General features: G+C 35.8%; 1 protein-coding gene across 1 annotated transcript in view; it reads left to right on the forward strand.

Moving 5' to 3' along the window:
• TBC1D19 (TBC1 domain family member 19) overlaps positions 1 to 19,795 on the forward strand; it is a 177,997-nt gene that overhangs the window by 21,906 nt on the left and 136,296 nt on the right. The window contains exons 2-4 of the mRNA XM_031010512.3: positions 7,266 to 7,338; positions 8,507 to 8,552; positions 14,715 to 14,790. Of these exons, the coding sequence (XP_030866372.1) occupies positions 7,266 to 7,338; positions 8,507 to 8,552; positions 14,715 to 14,790 (195 nt within the window). The remainder of the gene's footprint in view (positions 1 to 7,265; positions 7,339 to 8,506; positions 8,553 to 14,714; positions 14,791 to 19,795) is intronic.

Below are 19,795 nucleotides of genomic sequence, written 5' to 3' on the forward strand. Positions count from 1 at the left end.
CTTTGCACACTTTTTGATGGGGTTATTTGTTTTTTGAAGAACTACCATTCTAATAAACAAATATTTTAATTGTTTTTGTTTTAATTTCCAATGCAAGTATCAATAGATGTCATCCACATAAACAAAAGCATTCTTGGGTTCTCAATAATTTTTTTGAGATGTAGTCTCACTGTGTTGCCCAGGTTGGTCTCAAAGTCCTGGATTCCAGTGACCCTCTGGCTTCAGCCTCCCCAGTAGCTGGGATCACAGGTATGGTATATGCCACTATACCTGTCTCCTCATCAGTAATTTTTAAGAGTGAGGGTCCTGAGACTGAAAAGTTTGAATGTCAGTGGTCTAGTGGGATGAGTGAAATAGAGAGGCCGGTTAAGAAACTACAACAGTGGAGAACAAGTTGGACTGGACCTTGCTCAGAGAGGAATGGCCAGGGTGGTAAGAAGGCTCTGTTATATGAAGAGAACTTGAAGAACCCGGGAATATATTGTGGACTTAAAAGGAGAAGCCTTCAGAGAAGACACAATAGCTATCTTCAAATAGGAAGCTCTCTCACAGAAGAGACATTAAGCTTATTTCTGTGACCCCAGGATGGAGTGGTAGAGGGGAGGGGAGTAGTGATGGTGAATCTTAAGGAGAATTAATCTCATAGTGAGAATTTTCCAGTAGAATAGTTCAGAGATGGAATTGAGTAAGGTAGGGATGTAGACAGTTTCTAAGTTAGAAAGGTAGAGTTTTAAATTTAGAGTTTCGAAGCCAGAAAATCATTTGGAGAGGATAATCAAGCATTAAATGGTTAGTCAACATAGAAGAATTCTGTAATCACTTCTAACCCTACAGTTCCATGGGGCATAGAATGATGAAGTTCAGGATTAGCATGATAGCATAGTGAAAAGCAGGAAAGATGAGGTCTCTTTAGAGGGAATTAAAGGATACTTGGAACCCTTTCTGTAGAACTTCCTATGCCCTCATTTGTACTTAATGGAGATTTAGACTCAGCTTACTTCGCAGCTTCTTTGGCCCAGCTACTATTTTAGCTGCTTTGCTTTTCCAGTTCCCTTTGTTCACCAAGATTAGAAATATAAGATTGCTAGTGGCCAGTACTTTGGACTAAGACTATTCTAGTAGGAATTGAAAGAAACTGGATTTGTGTATGTGTGGGAAGGGGAGAGGTTTGGTCATGTGTTTCTAGGAGTGCAGAAGGGTGGAGGATGTCAGAATCAGCATAACTAAATGGATGAAGGATGTATGCAGGACCATACCACAAATGTACTGTACCCTCTCTCACTAGATTATATTTTTGAGCATAGTCTTCACTAGCTCTTAAAGTGAGTGAGAGGCATTTTGTTTAAAGAAGACTTAACTTCTGTCATAGATATTTGAAAAGCTGCTACTTCTAGCCTCCCTCACCCACCTCCCTGACAGTCTTTTACAAATATTTAGTCCATTGCCATCTGGGACGTATTATATTTTATTGCACAGCGACTTTAATTTATATTGGACTTCACAGCCTAAAAATAACTGAAAAATTTTCTATTTGAGACTCATAATAACTCAGTAAAGGTATTATTTTTCCTGCTAAATAAAGAAGAAAACTGCCATACAGAGAGGTTAAGTGACTTGAACAAGCTAGTAAATTAGGCTGAGAGGTGATTCCAGATCTTTTGATGCCAAATCCCACTCTCATTTAGTCCCAAGTGGTTTTCAAACTGTGTTCTGTTATACCTAAGGATTCTGATAAGCCATATTCACTTAAAAATATTTAATTAAAAAATTACACTAAGAAACAACACTCTTTCAGATGCACTAAATATCAAGTGTTTAGCACATAATCCACTACTGTGCTTCCAGATTAACTTGTTTCTGGGTGATCCCAGAATAGAACCTGTTTCTTTTATCTTTTGTCCTGTGTTTGGGACACTTCTTACAAATGCATGCTTGATGATAAAGATATAATTCTACACCGGTCCTTTAAAATATCTGGGCTTGCACATGTGTGCTTATGGAATGTTGTTCAAGTGATGAACCTTAATGCAGTGGGTATGCTGTTTTTGGGGTTGGTTGGGCAGGCAAAGCACAAGTGCTTCTGTTCAACACAGGCCCCTAGTGATGGTATACTGCTGAGATGTAAGGCAAGTGAACTTGTCATACCACATTATGTAGTAGTAAAACCATGTTATGCAGAATTTTAGCAGTATTGGAAGCTTTTTGTCTGGTTTTTGCATTTGTGATAAATTTTAGGATTTATCTCAAAATAAAAATTTCCAAGTCTGCTTCTTTCAATTTGCTACATCATTTTAATTTGGGAGTGTGCTGAGATGACCAGGAAATCTATTAAAAATGCAAACATGTCTTTGATTGGGATTTTTCTCTATGCTAAGCCACTAAAACAAAATACAAAAATTGGATATTGAGGCTATATCAGAATAAAGCTGTACCTTTTTAATGTTAATCACAACATTAGCAAACAAGAAAAGGCTCATTGTTCTTACTGTTTGGTAATATCACTTTCAATGTGTTTTATATAGGATTCCTAATAGGGTTTCGATTTCATTTGCAAAATAGGTTCTGTTGCTAAATCATGTTTGGGAACCTCTGTGCCTTACCATGTTGTCACTGTCCTGCTTTTGATCCTCAAAAACTTGAAGATTTTTATAATTAGTTTGGGTGCAAAGTATATCTAGTAGGTTTAGCAACCTTAAAATACTGAAAGTGTTTAGAAAAAATAATCAGTTTTTAAAAAATTCTTTAAATTGTCTTCTCTCCGAATCATTTTCAAATGCAGGCTAGTATAAGACAGCTTATTTACTTTTGATTTAGTACATTTGAATAATTAGCAGGGTTTTTGCAGCTTTTAGAAATCTTTTCTAGGAGTAACAGATTGGAAAACAGTCTCTTCACTGAAATATATTTTTTTATCAAGTTCCTTGTTTTGGGGGGGAGGAAATTGGTAAAAATAGAATCATGCTGCTATAAAGACACATGCACACGTATGTTTATTGTGGCACTATTCACAATAGCAAAGACTTGTGGAAACCATTCTCAGCAAACTATCACAAGGAGAAAAAACCAAACACCGCATGTTCTCACTCATAGGTGGGAATTGAACAATGAGAACACATGGACACAGGAAGGGGAACATCACACTCTGGGGACTGTTGTGGGGTGGGGGAAGGGGGGAGGGGGGAGGGATAGCGTTAGGAGATATACCTAATGCTAAATGACGAGTTAATGGGTGCAGCACACCAACATGGCACATGTATACATATGTAACAAACCTGCACATTGTGCACATGTACCCTAAAACTTAAAGCATAATAATAATAAAATTTAAAAAAATAGAATGTGGTTTGGGCAATATAATTTTGTCAAGCAATAATTAATGCCAGGATGATACTTGGGATGCAAAAATAAAGACCCATTCCTTGCCTTTGAATTTATAGTCTAGTCAGAAAGATAAATAAGTGAGCTGAAAATTACACTGTAATCTGATAATTGCTGAAACAGAGGAACATAATGTTCTATCCTTGCTGCCTGGCCTAGGGAAAGGAGGTGATATTTGAAGGATGTCTTGGAAGCTAGCAGGTGTTTGCTAAGGTAGTGAGAGAGCACTTCCATCTGAGGAAATATGAACAGCCCTTAAAGGACTGACAGTTGGGAAATCAGTGAATATAGTTCACTGTGGCTAGGGTGTGTGGGGAGGAGGTGTGAGAAGAGGATGTTGTTAACTTGGTGGAGCAACAGCAGGAGATGAATTTGTAGAGATAAGTTGGGTCTACATTGTGAAGGACCAAGTATGCCCTGTTAAAAAATGTAGACTTCTTGTGTAAGCTGTGAAGTGCCACAGCTGGGAAAGACTTATGTTTTAGGAAGAAATGCTGGAAGATAGATTGGAAAAGGGAAAAATTGGTTCATTCATTCGATAAACATTTATTGAGCACCTACTGTGTGAAAACAACTTAGGTTCTAGGCACTTGGGATACAGATAGTAAAAAAAAGGCAGAAATGTCTGCCCTAATGGAGCTTACCGCTTGCAATGTAATGAGATAGATGATATACCAATAAACATAGTAAATAAATTAATCATACAGTATAATAGAAGGTGAGAAATGCTAAGTAAGAAGAAAAAATAGAGTAAGGGAGTTTTGAGAATGCCAGGTGGAAGTGGTCACAATTTAAGTAAGGTGGCAAGAAGCCCAATTTAGAGGTGGTTGCAGTAATTCAAATGAGAAAGACTTGTCTTAGACTAAATGTGGGACTTTAAAATGGAGAGAAAGTATAGATTGGGAGGACATTTTTTCCTGTCTTTTTTGAACCTTTTTAGCCCATAAGTATATAAATTTATATTTATGTTATAGATACAAATCTATAATGTATTGTTATGGGGTGAAGGACTTTGTAATGACCACCCTATAAGTTAAACTTTGCCTGCCACACTGGAAACCTCTCCATTTGCCCCATCCCAATCACAAACCCCTCCGTTTCTGATAACATGATATTTATGGTAATCACTTTTCTGCATTTCTTTTTTTTTTTTTTAGCTGTTCTGTTAGATATTTTATTCTTAACTTTTAGTTTCAGGGGCATATGTGCAGGTTTGTTATATAGGTAAATTGTTTGTCACGGGTTTGGTGTACAGATTATTTCGTCACCCAGATAGTGTGCATAATACCCAATAGGTAGTTCCATTCCTCATCCTCCTCCCACCCTCTACCATCAAGTAGGCCCTGGTGTCTATTGTTCCCTTCTTTGTGTCCATGTGTACTCAATGTTCAGTTTCCACTTATAAGTGGGAACATGTGGGTTTCGTTTTTCTGTCCCTGCTCTTAGTTCACTTAGGATAATGGTCTCCAGCTTAATCCATGTTGCTAGACGTGATCTCATTGTTTTTTATGGCTGTGTAGTATTCCATGGTGTATATGTACCACATTTTCTTTATCCAGTCTACTGTTGATGGGCATTTAGGTTGATTCCATTTCTTTGCTATTGTGAATAGTGCTGCAATGAACATAGGCATGCATATGTCTTTATGGTAGAATGATTTATATTCCTTTGGATATATACCAGTAATTGGGATTGCTGGGTCAAATGGTAGTTCTGTTTTAAGTTCTTTGAGAAATCTTCAAACTGCTTTCCCCAATGGCTGAACTAATTTACATTCCCACCAGCAGTGTATAAACGTTCCCTTTTCTCTACAGCCTCCCTGGCATGTTATTTTTTGACTTTTTAATTGAAGCCATTCTGACTGGTGTGAAATGGTATCTCATTGCAGTTTTGATTTGCATTTCTTTAGTGATTAGTGACATTGAGTATTTTTATATTTTCTGCATTCCTTGATAATTTTATTAATCAAATATATGTCTCTAGACACTATAACTTAGTCCTGCCTATTTTTTAAATGTCTTTGTCTTTTTTTTAAGCTATAGGTTTTCTCTCCTTCCTTTCTTTTTCCTTACAGTTTATCAGCTGAAGAACTAGGCTATTTGACTTTAGAATTTCCCATAGCCTGGAGACCTTTCTTGTTGTAAACTCATGGTATAGCTCAACATGTTCCTCTGCCCTTTGTATGTCTTATAAGTTGACAGGTGGACCCAGAAGCTTCATCAGACTCAGGTATTATCCCTTTGGCCTGACAATAGCAGTAGAGTGTTCTTTCATTGAAAACCACATAATGTCTGATTATCTCTTTTGCAATGTGAGCAGCTGTTTTTGCTCAATGCCCAGAATTAGTAATTCATTGGGGATTGCAAAGTTGTGATATTCTAATTGTATCATATCTGTTTTAGTTATTAGCTAGAATTATTTTGCAAAGAATCATTTCCCCTCATTTACTGTGTGGATGTCCAGTGGTATAGTGCCAATAGGAAAGGCAGCATAAATGCCTTTTTCATTATTTACCAGTGTTTAAGGTAATGAGTTAGTTCCCTATCATTCTCCTTTTTTATTACTCTATCAACATTTCAAGACTTTGGAAAGGGAGCCTTGATTGGTCAGTTTTAAGAATTTATAGGTACTAGATTGCTCCAGTCTCTTCAGATATCACCTGGCTATATTTGAATTAGGCAAAACCCTTCCCTGTTTTAACTTCTGCTCTAAAGTTGGCTCATCATGTGTTCAAATGTATGTTTGTTGACTACTTTGGGTTCTTTTGTTTTCACTACATCAGATAGTCAGTTGCTTTCTTCTGCTTCTTCCTGTACAGATGTTGATGTCTTAGAGATCTTGTGGCAGTTGGTTTATCCTCAGCTGCTTGTATTTCTGGGGGACAGCTTATCATCTAGTTTTGTTGTGAATATTTTCCAAGGGATTTGGCTTTGCTATCTAGTTGCTTGGTCTGTTTTTATGTGGAAATCAAGGAGGTTTTTAAGAAAATCTCACTGCCACCAGTGCCATCTCCCAGAAAGGGATTGAATCTTGGAAGAGTTAGTGTGGAATTGAGAATAAATTTGAAGTTTCTAACTTGGAAGATCTGGTAAATGGTAATTTTATTGATGAAGATTTAAAAAATGTAAGAGAAGGAACAAGACAGTAAGTGGAGGATAAGACCAATTTTTGATTTCTTAGGTTTGAAATACTCTATTTGAGATCCTCTAATAGAAATTCCTTCTGAAGAAGTATGCTGCTAGAATTTGACAGAGCTAGGTGATGGAACATTAACACTTTGAGAGTAATCAAAGCCATTACAAGTAGGAAAAATTATATTTTTGATAAAAATTACAGTGTGAAAAACCAGTAGAATAGGAAACATGCACTTGAAGATAAAACACTAATAACACACATTTATGAACTAGTAGTTTTATGTATTTTCTACAAATATACACAATGCATTTACACTGAGAAGCAATCCAAAGAGGAAGACACTGTGCAAAGATCCATTTACATGGATGCAACTGGTTTTTTAGTCATTAGATACAGGTGCCATATATATTTAATATAATATCAAGGCAATGAATTTATAAAATCTGAGTATTTTTCCAACTTGAGACCCTAGATAAAGATGATAAGGACTCATAATCTCCAAGTTTTTATAGTTTTAGTAGACTTTAGTATACTGTCACAGATCCTTTAAGAGTTAGTGAGAAAGTCTTCTTTCTTATAAGCTATTCTAGATAGTTCTAAGCTCTATCTTCAAAGAGGATTTTTCAAGTAGTATACATTTTTGAACACTCCTTTTTAAACATTTCCTTTGTTCTAAATATCAACCCAAATGATTTACTCTGGATATCTTTTCCTTCCTTATCTTTCTTTTTTATTATTATTATTATTCTTAGGCCAGTCTTCAGAGACCTGAGATTAAACTTGAATCACTGAAAGAAGATATTAAGGAATTCTTTAAAATATCAGGTTTGTAAGTTTTTCCTAATAACTTAAGGCAAAATAAGAAAATGTTTTATTTATTCCTAATTCTTTAAGCCCTCAAGCTTGTACAACCACCTTACTTTGTTGCCGTTCTGTTTTGTTTTGTTTTAGGCTTTTAGCAGGCTGAAGCCATGGTTTTTGGTTTCTGTCTCTAGTGATAAGCAGAAAAGAGAGATGAGGAAAGGGCTTTACTGGCCCAGTCAGAAACAGAAACTAAGAACCCATGACTGTATTCTCTCTCTTGGATACTCTTGCAAGGCAAAATAAATAATATTTTATCCCCAGCCTTCCAATTACTCATTCAAAATTGTGAAAACTATGGCCAAATAGGTTTCTATTTAGAGAGAATTAGAACTATTAGACATTTTAACAAAATGGTGCAAAAATTCAAGAACTCTGTGAGAAAGACTCCTTTGCATTAGTTGGTTTTAAATACTGTTTACCTTACCGGTAATATTCTGATGGATAAATACATCCATAAGGTGTTAAGTATCTCCTTAGTTAAGTAATTTTTCATTTTACTTTTCAGTTGTGACTTTTTTCCTTTTATGCTTTCACAGAAAATAAAAAGAAAATTCTAACTTTTCATAGAGCAAGAGGAGAGAGAGGTTCCCTAGTCCAACATCTGTATATGGGAACTGAGATGTTAAATGGTTGACCCAGATAGTTAGCAGCTGAGCTAACTCGTCTGACTATTGGTAACTCACAATAATCTGCCTCTGTCGTCCAGGACTTCGCTGACGTGTGAATTATAACTAGATACTTGTCATCTATCTTCATCAGGTGGCTGTTTTTTGCCGTTCACTTGGCACATTCCTTATAGCTTTAGTAGTACAACATCTGAAGATTTTGACATTCATTGAGCACTTTGATAGTGAAAAAGGAAATGTTCTTCCCAACTTGGTAAAATGGTGCAATAATGATATTATTTTAAAATATCATGTCATGACTTTGCTACTCAGTGTTAGCCAAGGGATATGGTAAGTGTATAGGAAATAATCTTTAATAACGCTTTACATAGGGATTGGCAGTTGACAAAATTCTTTCACAAATAAATATGATGCCAAAGTTTTATTGAGATAAATTTAATTGTAATGTATGTTTATTTAAAAACTAGTATGTTCATATATTTTATTCTTTTTTTAAAAAACAGGTTGGGAGAAGAAACTTCAGAATGCTGTTTATAGTGAACTGAGTGTGTGAGTTTTCCCACCTATTTTACAATAGTATTTTGTTTAGCTATATTTACTTTGTGAGTAATAAAACTAGTATTGTTATATATACTTGTTGTATTATTATTTATCATTAATATTTATACAGCATTTCAAGTAAGTTGATACAATTAAAAATTACTACCGTCTTGCCTGACAAATAATAAGAAATAGGTGTTTTTGTTTTTTTTTTTACCACCCACTATTGAATTTTTTAAATTTTCTTTTTGAGATGGAGTCTCACTCTGTTGCCCAGGCTGGAGTGCAGTGCAATGATCTTGGCTTAACTGAAACCTCCGCCTCCCAGGTTCAAGTGATTCTTGTGCCTCAGCCTCCCAAGTTGCTGGGATTACAGGCCCCTGCCACAACACCTGGCTAATTTTTGTATTTTTAGTAGAGATAGGGTTTCACCATGTTGGCCAGTCTAGTCTCGAACTCCTGACCTCAAGTGATCCACCTGCATTGGCCCCCCAAAGTGCTGGGATTAGAGGTATGCAATACTGTGCCTGGCCCCACCCATTATTTTATATTAACAATTCATTTATCTAGTGTAATTAGGGAATAAGATGTTTCTCTGAAGTTAATATTTCAGATAACTGAAGCTTACTAATATTCTTTTTATTGTTGTCATTTTGGGTATTACACTTTTTTGTGTCTTTATAAACTATCCATTCTAAACATGATTATCTTTTTTGTTCTTTGGCAAAATTGCTGTCATTATTAAGAATATCCATGTTTCTGTTTATTTAGATTTAACATCAGGGTCTATTAAGGTGTATAGAACTGTTTGCCATTTAAAAAAAATGTAGATCCAGAATGTTAGCTTTTGTAGTTTCTCCAACGTTCTGTTACTTGTCAATTATTTATTGAATACCTACCATGTGGCAGCACCGTACTAAGCACTGAGCATATAGTATAGAACAATAAACAATTTCTGCCCTCATGGAGTTCATAGTCTAACAGAGTTCCCAAGTCTAATTGCGTTCCCATGTCTGCTTTTTTTTTTTCCTTTACTGCTATCACTGTATTTATGTCTGTAGCATTCTCTAGTGTTTAACATTCCCATTTTCAAGTTGACCTTTCCAGTTTGTTAACTGGGAAATGACATAATGCAGCTTACCAGAATTGTTTCTAAAATAAAGAGACTCAGATGAACCCCTATGCACATGTGCTTTAGATACAATTTTTAAAGAATTAGCATTTGCTTCTTTGCTTTGCTCAAATCCATCTTCCCAGTTGGATTTGAATTCTTAAATAATGTTAGATATAAGTGCTATCTAATAATTGAAGTTGACTGTGACCATACCTTTAGCAGTAAGTACTGTGACAGTACCTTTGGCAGTCACCAAAGGAATAGACATTTATCATGACAAGTAAGGTTTTAAATTTACAATATGTACTAAAGGTGCCTGTTGTGTATAATTCCAAACACTGGATTCTCAATCTGAGGCAATATTACTGATATTCCTGAAAATTGTTCTGTGTGACCTACTGACCTTTTACTTGATAGGGGAGGGACTGTGTTTAATTCATTATCATATTGTTGGCATTCTGTACAATAGAACTTTAAGTATATATTTTCTGAATAACTCGTTGGGATTTTTTTAAGCAGTCCAGTGATATTATTTTTATTCCTCACTTGGGTTCTGAACAAATTAAGAAACAAGATAAAACAAAAAAGCAGATGGGAGATCAAAATTACACTTTTATTACCGATAAAGACTAGATAGGAGGACATAGCTTAGTATGAGAGCAAAATTAGTCTTTCAACTGAACTCCAGAATTAAATGGATTTAACCTTCCAGTCAAATAGCATTGGATCAGGGGCAGTATGTTCAGTTTATTCTTCTCAAATTTAAAAGTTGAATAAGGCATTAAACCTCTCTTGTGGTGTATTGAGTTAAGCCTTAGAGAGAGTCCAAGAATGTTACAGTAATGGAACTCTTTTCATATGGAAGTGCACATCAGGGGTGGGGAAGAAACATTTCGCCTAACATAAGTCAAAAGAATAAAGAAGACTTAGCGTATTCTGTTGCATTTTTCATTGGCAGCAACCATTAGATGGATGAATAAGGAAAGGAAAGTATGAATATTCATTAGGTAATATTAAACAATGCGAGATAAAAAATACACATCCTTATGCCTAACAGAGGTATAGAACACATGAGCTATACAGACTATACAGACTGAAAACAGCACACTTCATTTTACTTGTTTTAGTAAGCATTACAAAGATTTTGGTCAGTTTCTTATTTAACAAATACACTAGAAAATTTTCTGTATTTTTTTATTTACATGAAATTTTAAACTAGTCTAGGTTAGCACTCTCCATTTCAGATTGCATACTTTAATTATCTTTTCCATTCATTTAAAACAATTAGTTATATATTTATTATTGTGTTAATAACTATTTAGTATTAATGATAATTTACAGTGATTGAATGCTTATTTTATGCCAACACTTTATATGCATTGGCTTATTCCATATAATCTTCATTACAACCCTATGAAGTAAAATTTATTATGATCACCATTTTACAGAAGAGAAAACTGAGGCTTAAACCATGTTTTAGTTTGTCTTGTGATGCTATAACAGAATACCTGAGATTGGGTAATTTATAATGGACAGAAATTTATTGGCTCCCAGTTCTGGAGGCTGGGAAGTCCAATATCAAGGTGCCAGCATCTGGTGAGAGCCTTCTTGCTGCATTGTCCCATGGCAGAAGGTGAGAGGGCAAGAGGGGGTTTAACCCACCCTTTTATAATGGCACCAATCCCACCCACGTAGGTGAAGCTCTTACGGCCTAATCACTTCTGAAAGACCCCACCTCTTAATACTGTTACAATTGCAAATTTTAACATGAGTTTTGGAAAGGACAAACATTCAAACCATGGCAGAAAACGTAAGTAACTTGTTGAAGATCATATAGCTAGCAAATGGCACTGCTAGGGCTTAACCTCCAGCTATATAATTCCAAAGCCCATACATTTTACTATGTCTCACATAGGTCTATGTCTTATCTCTTGACTGGATTAAAAATGTTCTGGAACAAAAATTGTGTCTTACATTTCTTTCATATTTCCTATAGCATCAAATAAATGACATTGAGTCAGCAAATAGTTATTAAGCCACCTACCAATGCTAACACATGACAAATATTTGTTGAACTGAGGAGACAGTGCAATTATTAGTCTTAGCCTTACTGTATTTAAGACAATCTTTACATGCAAAATGAAAATAGATCAATTTATTTCTGTGTGTTAGTCTTCATTGTACTTTGTACAGAGCAGTTTATAAGAAATTAGATGACCTATTCTTTTTCCCTCAAGGAACATAAAGAAGTAAATAAACCTTAACAATCTTATTCTATATGTGCAAGTTATAAAAACATATAGCATAGTTTGCTGTTATAGTAGATATATGCAAATGTCTACCATACCTTAGAGAGTTACAAGTGTCAAACAGTAGTGGGCCTAAAATGGAAAGATGTTAGATAATGGATACCTTACACTAGACCACAGATTTGGGTAAGTCTTCGTACACATTCATGGCTTTCACTGGGAGAGTGCTCAAGCAGTAGACCTGGGTACCTCTGAAACGTCCTAAACATACAGTTCTTCTTTGCCCTCTTAGTTTGAAATGCTACTGTATGTTTGCTATTGTGCACAGAGCCAGGTGCTGTTGATAATGAACAGGCTAGACAGTCTTTGTCTCCTGGAACTTACATCCCAGTTGGGCATACAGACTTTAAAGAGGCAATTACAGTGCAGTAAAATAAGTGCAATGATTAGGGAAATACAAGGAACACATAAGGCCGGCATTTAACTTAGATTTGGGGATGTCATGGTGGCTTACCAAAAGAAGCAATATCCAGGCTGAGATCAGAAAGCTAAGCTAGAGTTTGTCAGGGGAAAGAGTAGAGAAGAAAAGCACTTCAGGCAGAAGGGAATAGCAGGCTCAGAGATTTAGAAGTGGAAAAGAGTGTGGTGCAAACATGGTACAAAAGTTTGTATGGCTGAATGGTAGCAGGTGAAGGGATCATGGCTAAGGACGATTCTAGATTTATAAACAGGATTATGCCTCTTAAGACTTTGTAGACTGGATCCTAAAAGCATTTGGGTACCATTTAAAAATTGTAAGTAAAATAGTAACATGATCAAATTTGCATTTTATTCATTCAACAATATATTGGTTATCTACTGTGTACCAGGCATTTTGCTCAATGCTGGAGTTACAATTACTGGTGAATAAGGAAGACATCACTTCTGGCCAACATCCAGGCAAATTGGTGAATAGGTTGAAAACAGTCTGGAAGCACTTAGGAACCTGCTGGATAAATGTAGGCAAGGAATAATGATTGCCTAAAATAGTTTACTGTCAGTGGGTAGAACATCTTAAGTTATTTAGGGAGACTTGGGGGACAAGAAAAAATAGAGTCAAGTGTGCTGTATAAGTTTCTGTGCATTTTTCCTATCTGGCAACTCTTATCTCTGCATATTACTAAATGTAAGCTCCATGAGGGCAGGTATTTTAGCTAGTTTTGTTCACTTCTGTATCTCTTTTATATTGAGTAGGTTGTCATTAAATATTTCTGAAAAAATAAATAACTTGATTTTGGTCTTAATATGAATGACTTTCAAGTTGTCTCCTCTTGTTACCTGTATTTTGGATATGTTTCTTTGATCATTAAATAACTATTAAGATCATCAGTAAAGTCTCTCAAATTTTAATCCTTAATTTCTTTTTTTTTTTTTTTTGAGATGGAGTCTTGCTCTGTTGCCCAGGCTGGAGTGCAGTGGTGCAATCTTGGCTCACTGCAAGCTCTGCCTCCCAGGTTCACGCCATTCTCCTGCCTCAGCCTCCCGAGTGGCTGGGACTATAGGCATGCGCCACCACGCCCGGCTAATTTTTTTGTATTTTTAGTAAAGACGGGGTTTCACCATGTTAGCCAGGATGGTCTCGAGCTCCTGACCTCGTGATCCACCCACCTCGGCCTCCCAAAGTGCTGGGATTGCAGGCATAAGCCACCACGCTTGGCCTTAATCCTAAATTTCTAAGCTTTATTAAATTTCGACATAATTACCATTAAAAGTGGAAGCAAATGGTATATTGGACAATGTGAGATAGTTTTTATACTGTTTTACATATAAGACAACAAATATCAAGGTATCTAGAGACTTAACTTTTTTTTCATTTGTGAATGTGAAAGGTACATGAAATGTAGATTTTAGTAGAAAAATAATTTGCCAGAAATAATCAATTTGTGAAACTGTCTTATAGATTAGGTTGGATAGGTTGCCTTTCTCTATTCCAGCAATGTTTCTATGGACAGTTTAGCCTTTTACATGTAGGCTCCAGGACAGATGCAAGTGGTTTCGAATATTATTAACCTTTTACATGCTTTTGTCCCACTTTGGACCAGGAATTTATTGAGAATTCAGTCTATGCTTCCTGATTATTGGAACATGACTGTTTTGCTGTAGGTATAAGTCTGGTGACTAATTTCAAGAGGAGTTATATATTGTTGTGAAATGGATTGGAATCTCCAAATAAACATTGAACCATCATGTCTTCCTACTGCCTTTTCTATCTGTGATTTCATACCACTCTGCACTTCAGTCATTATGTTCCAGTGGCCCTGACTTTTTCTGATCCTTAAACATTTCAAGCATTACCTCCTCAGAATTCTTGTGCTTGCCATCCCTCTGCTTGGAATATTCTTCCCCCAGATCTTTGCATGGTTGGCTCCTTCACACTCATGTCTTGGTTTAAATATAAAATCCCCTAAGAGGACTTCACTGACCACCAAATTTATTGTGTCTTATTACCCTGCTTTCATTTTCTCATGGCACTTACTGCAATCTGATATTATTTTATTTCTATGTGTTTGTGATTATTGGCTTTCTTCACGAGAATGTTACGTCCATGAGAACAGAGAATGTTATCTCAATCACCACCTTATACTTAGTACCTAGAATGGCCCAAGTATTTGTTGACTACATCAATCTATTTTCTTAATAAAAACAGTACATTTTGAATATAAAATGAAATGTTACTGGGAAAACAGTTTATAACATGGACTACAGAGGTAAGTAATATCTAACCAAGAGAATAATGTGTGATATTTAGCTGCCTCTTTTTGCTCCTAGGTTTCCTTTACCTAGTCATCCTGCTGCACCTCCTGAACATCTTAAAGAACCTTTGGTATACATGAGGAAAGCACAGGTTGGCTATTGTTCCATTTCATTTTATTTTTTCATGCCAAGTTATGTAATACAGAGCAAAAGATCATTATTGATGTCAGGAGTATGTATTATTAATTATGAAATACTGGGTAAGAACCACTAAATTTATGTTAATGGTATTTGTATATTCTCCCATTTTATATTCAGTAACCAAGGATCATACCTATTTAACTATGGCAACCCTGGAAAAAATGGGGTAGAAGGGGAAAAATCATCTACTATACTGGCCTGCAATTTAAAATATGGTAGAAGTGTAATGTGGCAATCTATTCTTCATGGCCTGTGATATTAAAGGAATGAAATGTGAATGAACTGACACCCTCTTTCCTTAAAATTTTGGCCTTTGAAGCCAGTGTTATTGAAAGTGTGTTTAAAATATATTTGTTCTCGCAATAGGCTGTCACCTATTAATTGTATGCTATTATAGAACTCTGATAAACCTGCTATCAAAATGGGTTGGCAAAAAACTAAGAATAAAATGACAAAATAAAATAATTTAAGCATAAAAACTATGAATAGTTGTTAAAATGGAAGCTCAAGAAGTTCTAGCACATGCCCCTAGCTCTTTTAACTGTCCTTCATCTCAGCACAGCCTCACTCACCTCCCCTCAGTCCAGTCCTGTCCGTAAGCCTTCCTCACAGTGCTGGTTGAGTAGGACTCTGTGACTGCGACTGCTGAGGCACGTAATGAGCACCACAGTCAGTCGACCTTCATTCTTCAGCATAGCCTCAGAGATGGATTTTTAAAACCTTTTTTGGTATGGAATATTTCAAAGGTACCTCAAAGAACTCCCATGAACCCATCACTCAGCTTCCACAGTTATCATCATGGTTCTTCTGCTCTTGAAAATTTTCTGCAGAGTCATCACATTCCACAACAGTGGAAATTAGGCACTTTTTTTGACTTTTATTTTTATTTAAAAAAACCATCAAAAAATTAGATGGTGAAAAGAAGCAATATAAATAAAAACCTTGGAGATATTTGAGGAAGTATATATTTCTATCTCTAGGTGGTATCTTTTAGGGCTGGAAATCAGTTAATGTTTATTTATCAATTTGTCATAAAGCATAATAAATAATAACTATATGAAAGAATTGTGGGGTTTTTTTTGTTATAAAGATTTGGAACCAACCCAAATGTCCAACAACGATAGACTGGATTAAGAAATTGTGGCACGTATACACCATGGAATACTATGCAGCCATAAAAAATGATGAGTTCATGTCCTTTGTAGGGACATGGATGAAACTGGAAACCATCATTCTCAGCAAACTATCGCAAGGACAAAAAAACCAAACACCGCATGTTCTCACTCATAGGTGGGAATTGAACAATGAGAACACATGGACACAGGAAGGGGAACGTCACACACCAGGGACTGTTGTGGGGTGGGGGGAGAGGGGAGGGATAGCATTAGGAGATATACTTAATGCTAAATGACGAGTTAATGGGTGCAGCACACCAACATGGCACATGTATACATATGTAACAAACCTGCACGTTGTGCACATGTACCCTAAAACTTAAAGTATAATAATAATAATAAAGATTTAAACTCAGTAAAATAAAACTAAGAAGGTTGGGCCTGAATATTTTTTAGTGAAATTGAAAATTTCTAAACAGTATAGAGAAAGTATCAGTTTTAACATACTAGGTGTAAGAAACAAAACATAAAGGTTTTTTTTTTAAAATCATGACTGAAAAGAAGAGATAGGTAAATAATAAGTCGACTCTTAGAGCTTACTGCTAGCTGCTGAGAATATATGTGAGTGATAGGTACACGTATGATACTCCTCTCTTTTCTTTCTGGACTTTCCCATGTATATCAGGGATCTGCAAACTACAGCCCCTGGGCCAAATCCAACCTGCCACCTATTTTTATAGGGCTGGCAAACTAGGAATTTTATTTTTACTTTTTTTACATTTTTAAGTGGTTGAAAAATCAAAATAAGGATAATCTTGTGACACATGAAAACTATATGAATCACTAAGATATGTTTTATTGGAAAATAGTCATGTTCATTCATTTGCATATTGGTTGTTGCTGCTTTTGCACAACAGTGACAGCCTAAAGTGGTTGCAATAGATACCCGTGGACTGCAAAGCCTAAAATATTTACTATCTTCCCTTTCATACAAGGTTTGCCAATCCCCGCACTAAATTATTCATTCTTCAATAGCAGGGATTGTGCTTTTTATCGTCAGCATCTAGCATAGTACCCAGCCCACAGAACACTCTTGATAAGGTTTGCTGAGCTAATTGATTCTTTAACCATGGCCATACTGATTACCTCCCCTATCAGTAAGTATCTACCTGTCTTTCTATATTTGTTCTTTTTGAGACACTTAGTTGTTTAGCTCCCTATTTTGGGGGGCAATTCTCTCTTCTTTCCATGAAAGCTACCTAGTTTGGATCACATGACTTGTATTGCATCATGTTCTTCCTTACGTTTCATAATCTCTTCCCCAACAGACTTCTGTTCTGTCTGCCATTCTACTCCTTAGTCTAAGGCTACTTTTACTGTTTACTTTCTCTCTTCTCCCAAACTTTTGACTACTTCAAGAGAAAATCATGTAATTTCTGTGTTAACCATTATCTAGTCTCAATTCATTTATTTAACTTCCAGTGGATTCTTTTTGCTGTCTGCCAATATTATATTTGTTATTCATTGTCTGTCTTCCATTTAGGTTGTTCTAAAACTTTTTCATGCTTATGTGGCCCCTAATTCAACCTCTGTCTCACTCATTTTAAGCATTTCTCACTTATATTTTATAAAGAATATTCAGGTTATCTCATTCAAGCTTCCACAGCTTCCTTCTTTTTTGTTGCCACATCTCTTTTTGCTCCAATCCTCTAAGATCAACTGTCTGCTGCACATTTTTTTCTGTGAGATCAAACTTAGCATGTCTAAAACTGTTTATGTTCTTTTTAAAATGACCATCTCTTCCTGAACTTCCTGTTTTTGTTACTAGTGATCAAGTGCTGTATATTATTTCTTCCCATAGTCTTATAATCTCCTCTTTCTTTTCATTACCAAGGCTGTTACACAATAATGATGATGATGGTGATAATGCTGATAATGTTGCCTTTTATTGTTTACTTTATTTTAGACATTGTGCTTTAATTCACATCCTTATCTTATTTTTATACCTCCCAACTTTCAGTCTATCTCTCCTAATCTCCTTATGTACTCTCAATACTATTAACTTTAATTATAAGCAGACAAACCCTTATAGCTCACTGCCTTTTAACAAACTTTCAATGATTATTCCCAGTTGCCTAAAAAATGAAGTTCCGATTCCAGAGCCCAGCATTTAAGAATTTTTACTGTCTGTCCTCAGCCTTCCCCTTCCACTTTGTCAATCTCTGCTGTCTTATAACTGTCCTGTGTGCCTGTCCAAGTGAATCATTTTGCCTTTCCCTCTTGCATCATTAACACTTGTTTTCCTGTCCTGGAAAGCCCTTTCTGCCTGTTTTATGTTACAAAAATCCTATCTATTTTGTGAGGGTCAGCTCAGATGGCATCTCTTCTCTGATGTTATTATTGATTACCCCTGTTGAAAGGGATCTCTCTCTTGAACTCTGTTGAATAGCTCCCTGTTGTTTTATGGCCCTTAGCACAAATTGCAATTTATTATAGTAATTGCTTTTTTTTTATTTTTATTTTTTGAGACTGAGTCTTGCTTTATCGCCCAGGCTGGAGTGCAGTGGTATGATCTCAGCTCACTGCAACCTCAGCCTCCCAAAGTGCTGGGATTACAGGCGTGAGCCACTATGCCCGGCCTATTATAGTAATTTCTGTATACATCTTTCTGACATTTATTATATGCCTCTTGAAAGAATTAACAGTTTAAAAACATTTTTACATAACTGCTGCATCTAGTACACTGGCCTTTATGTAGCAGGAGCTTAGTAACTTTATGTTGGATTGATAGTAAAGGAGTTAGCCATCTATTTTCCCAATTATTACACTATTTATTTTAAGGATATTTACTGAATACCTACTCAGTAGAAGATTCTATGCTGCAGAAATTCAGAAATAAATTAGATACAGATTCTGCCTTCAAGTAATTGCAAGGTTTAGTAATTGAAATAAGACTTCGACACTAGATGTAATACAAAGTAAAAAGTGCTGTGTGACTAGCGGGAAGTGACTAGGAAGTTTCGTCCGTGCACTGGGAAGGAGTAGTATACAAGTTGTTTCCCACCAGGTTCTTCTTTGCCCTTTTTAATGAAAAAGAAGCTTTAAAAATCCAGTTAGTGTTTCTTTTCACTTTGTATTCAGTAAAACACGGGTAGAAAATATTTTGAATTTTGCCCTGGAAAAATTCAATTCATTTTTTTTTTCAGTTAAAGTTTTATGAATTACTTTAACTTCACTTAGCTCTTGATTGTGTCTTCAGAGTTGGGTTATAAATCAGCTTCCTGCAGTTTCTGGCAAGCTACACTGGTACTTAATTTTCTGGGCTCATGAGGTTATGAAGCTTCTTATTCTGTATCAGCATTTCCCGGAATGTTTTCTGCTAAATACTAACCTTGACAGATGCTCCACAAAAAAGGGTTCCTTGGACAAGGAAGTTTGCAAATTGAGGAACACTGCTTTCCTCTTGATGATTCACAATTTGTTTTACTATTTTTACTGGACTTCGTATTTTAGAAGAGTTTTGCGAAGTTAGCACAGAGAGTTCTCATAGATCTCATACGCAGTTTCCCTTATTATTAACTTCTTAACATTAGTATGGTACATTCGTTATAATTAATGAGCCATATTGGTTGATACATTATTATGAACTAAAGTCCGTAGTTTATTCAGACTTCCTTAGTTGTAACCTAATGTCCTTGTTCTGACCCAGGATCCCATCCAGGACACTACATTACATTTGGTTGTCATGTCTCTTTAGACTCTCTTGGCTATGACAGTTTCTCAGACTTTCCTTGTTTTTGATGACTTTCGCAGTTTTGAGAAGTACTGTTCAGGTATTTT

The sequence above is a fragment of the Gorilla gorilla genome, chromosome 3 (genome assembly GCF_029281585.2).
Source record: "Gorilla gorilla gorilla isolate KB3781 chromosome 3, NHGRI_mGorGor1-v2.1_pri, whole genome shotgun sequence".
Classification (NCBI taxonomy): domain Eukaryota; kingdom Metazoa; phylum Chordata; class Mammalia; order Primates; family Hominidae; genus Gorilla; species Gorilla gorilla.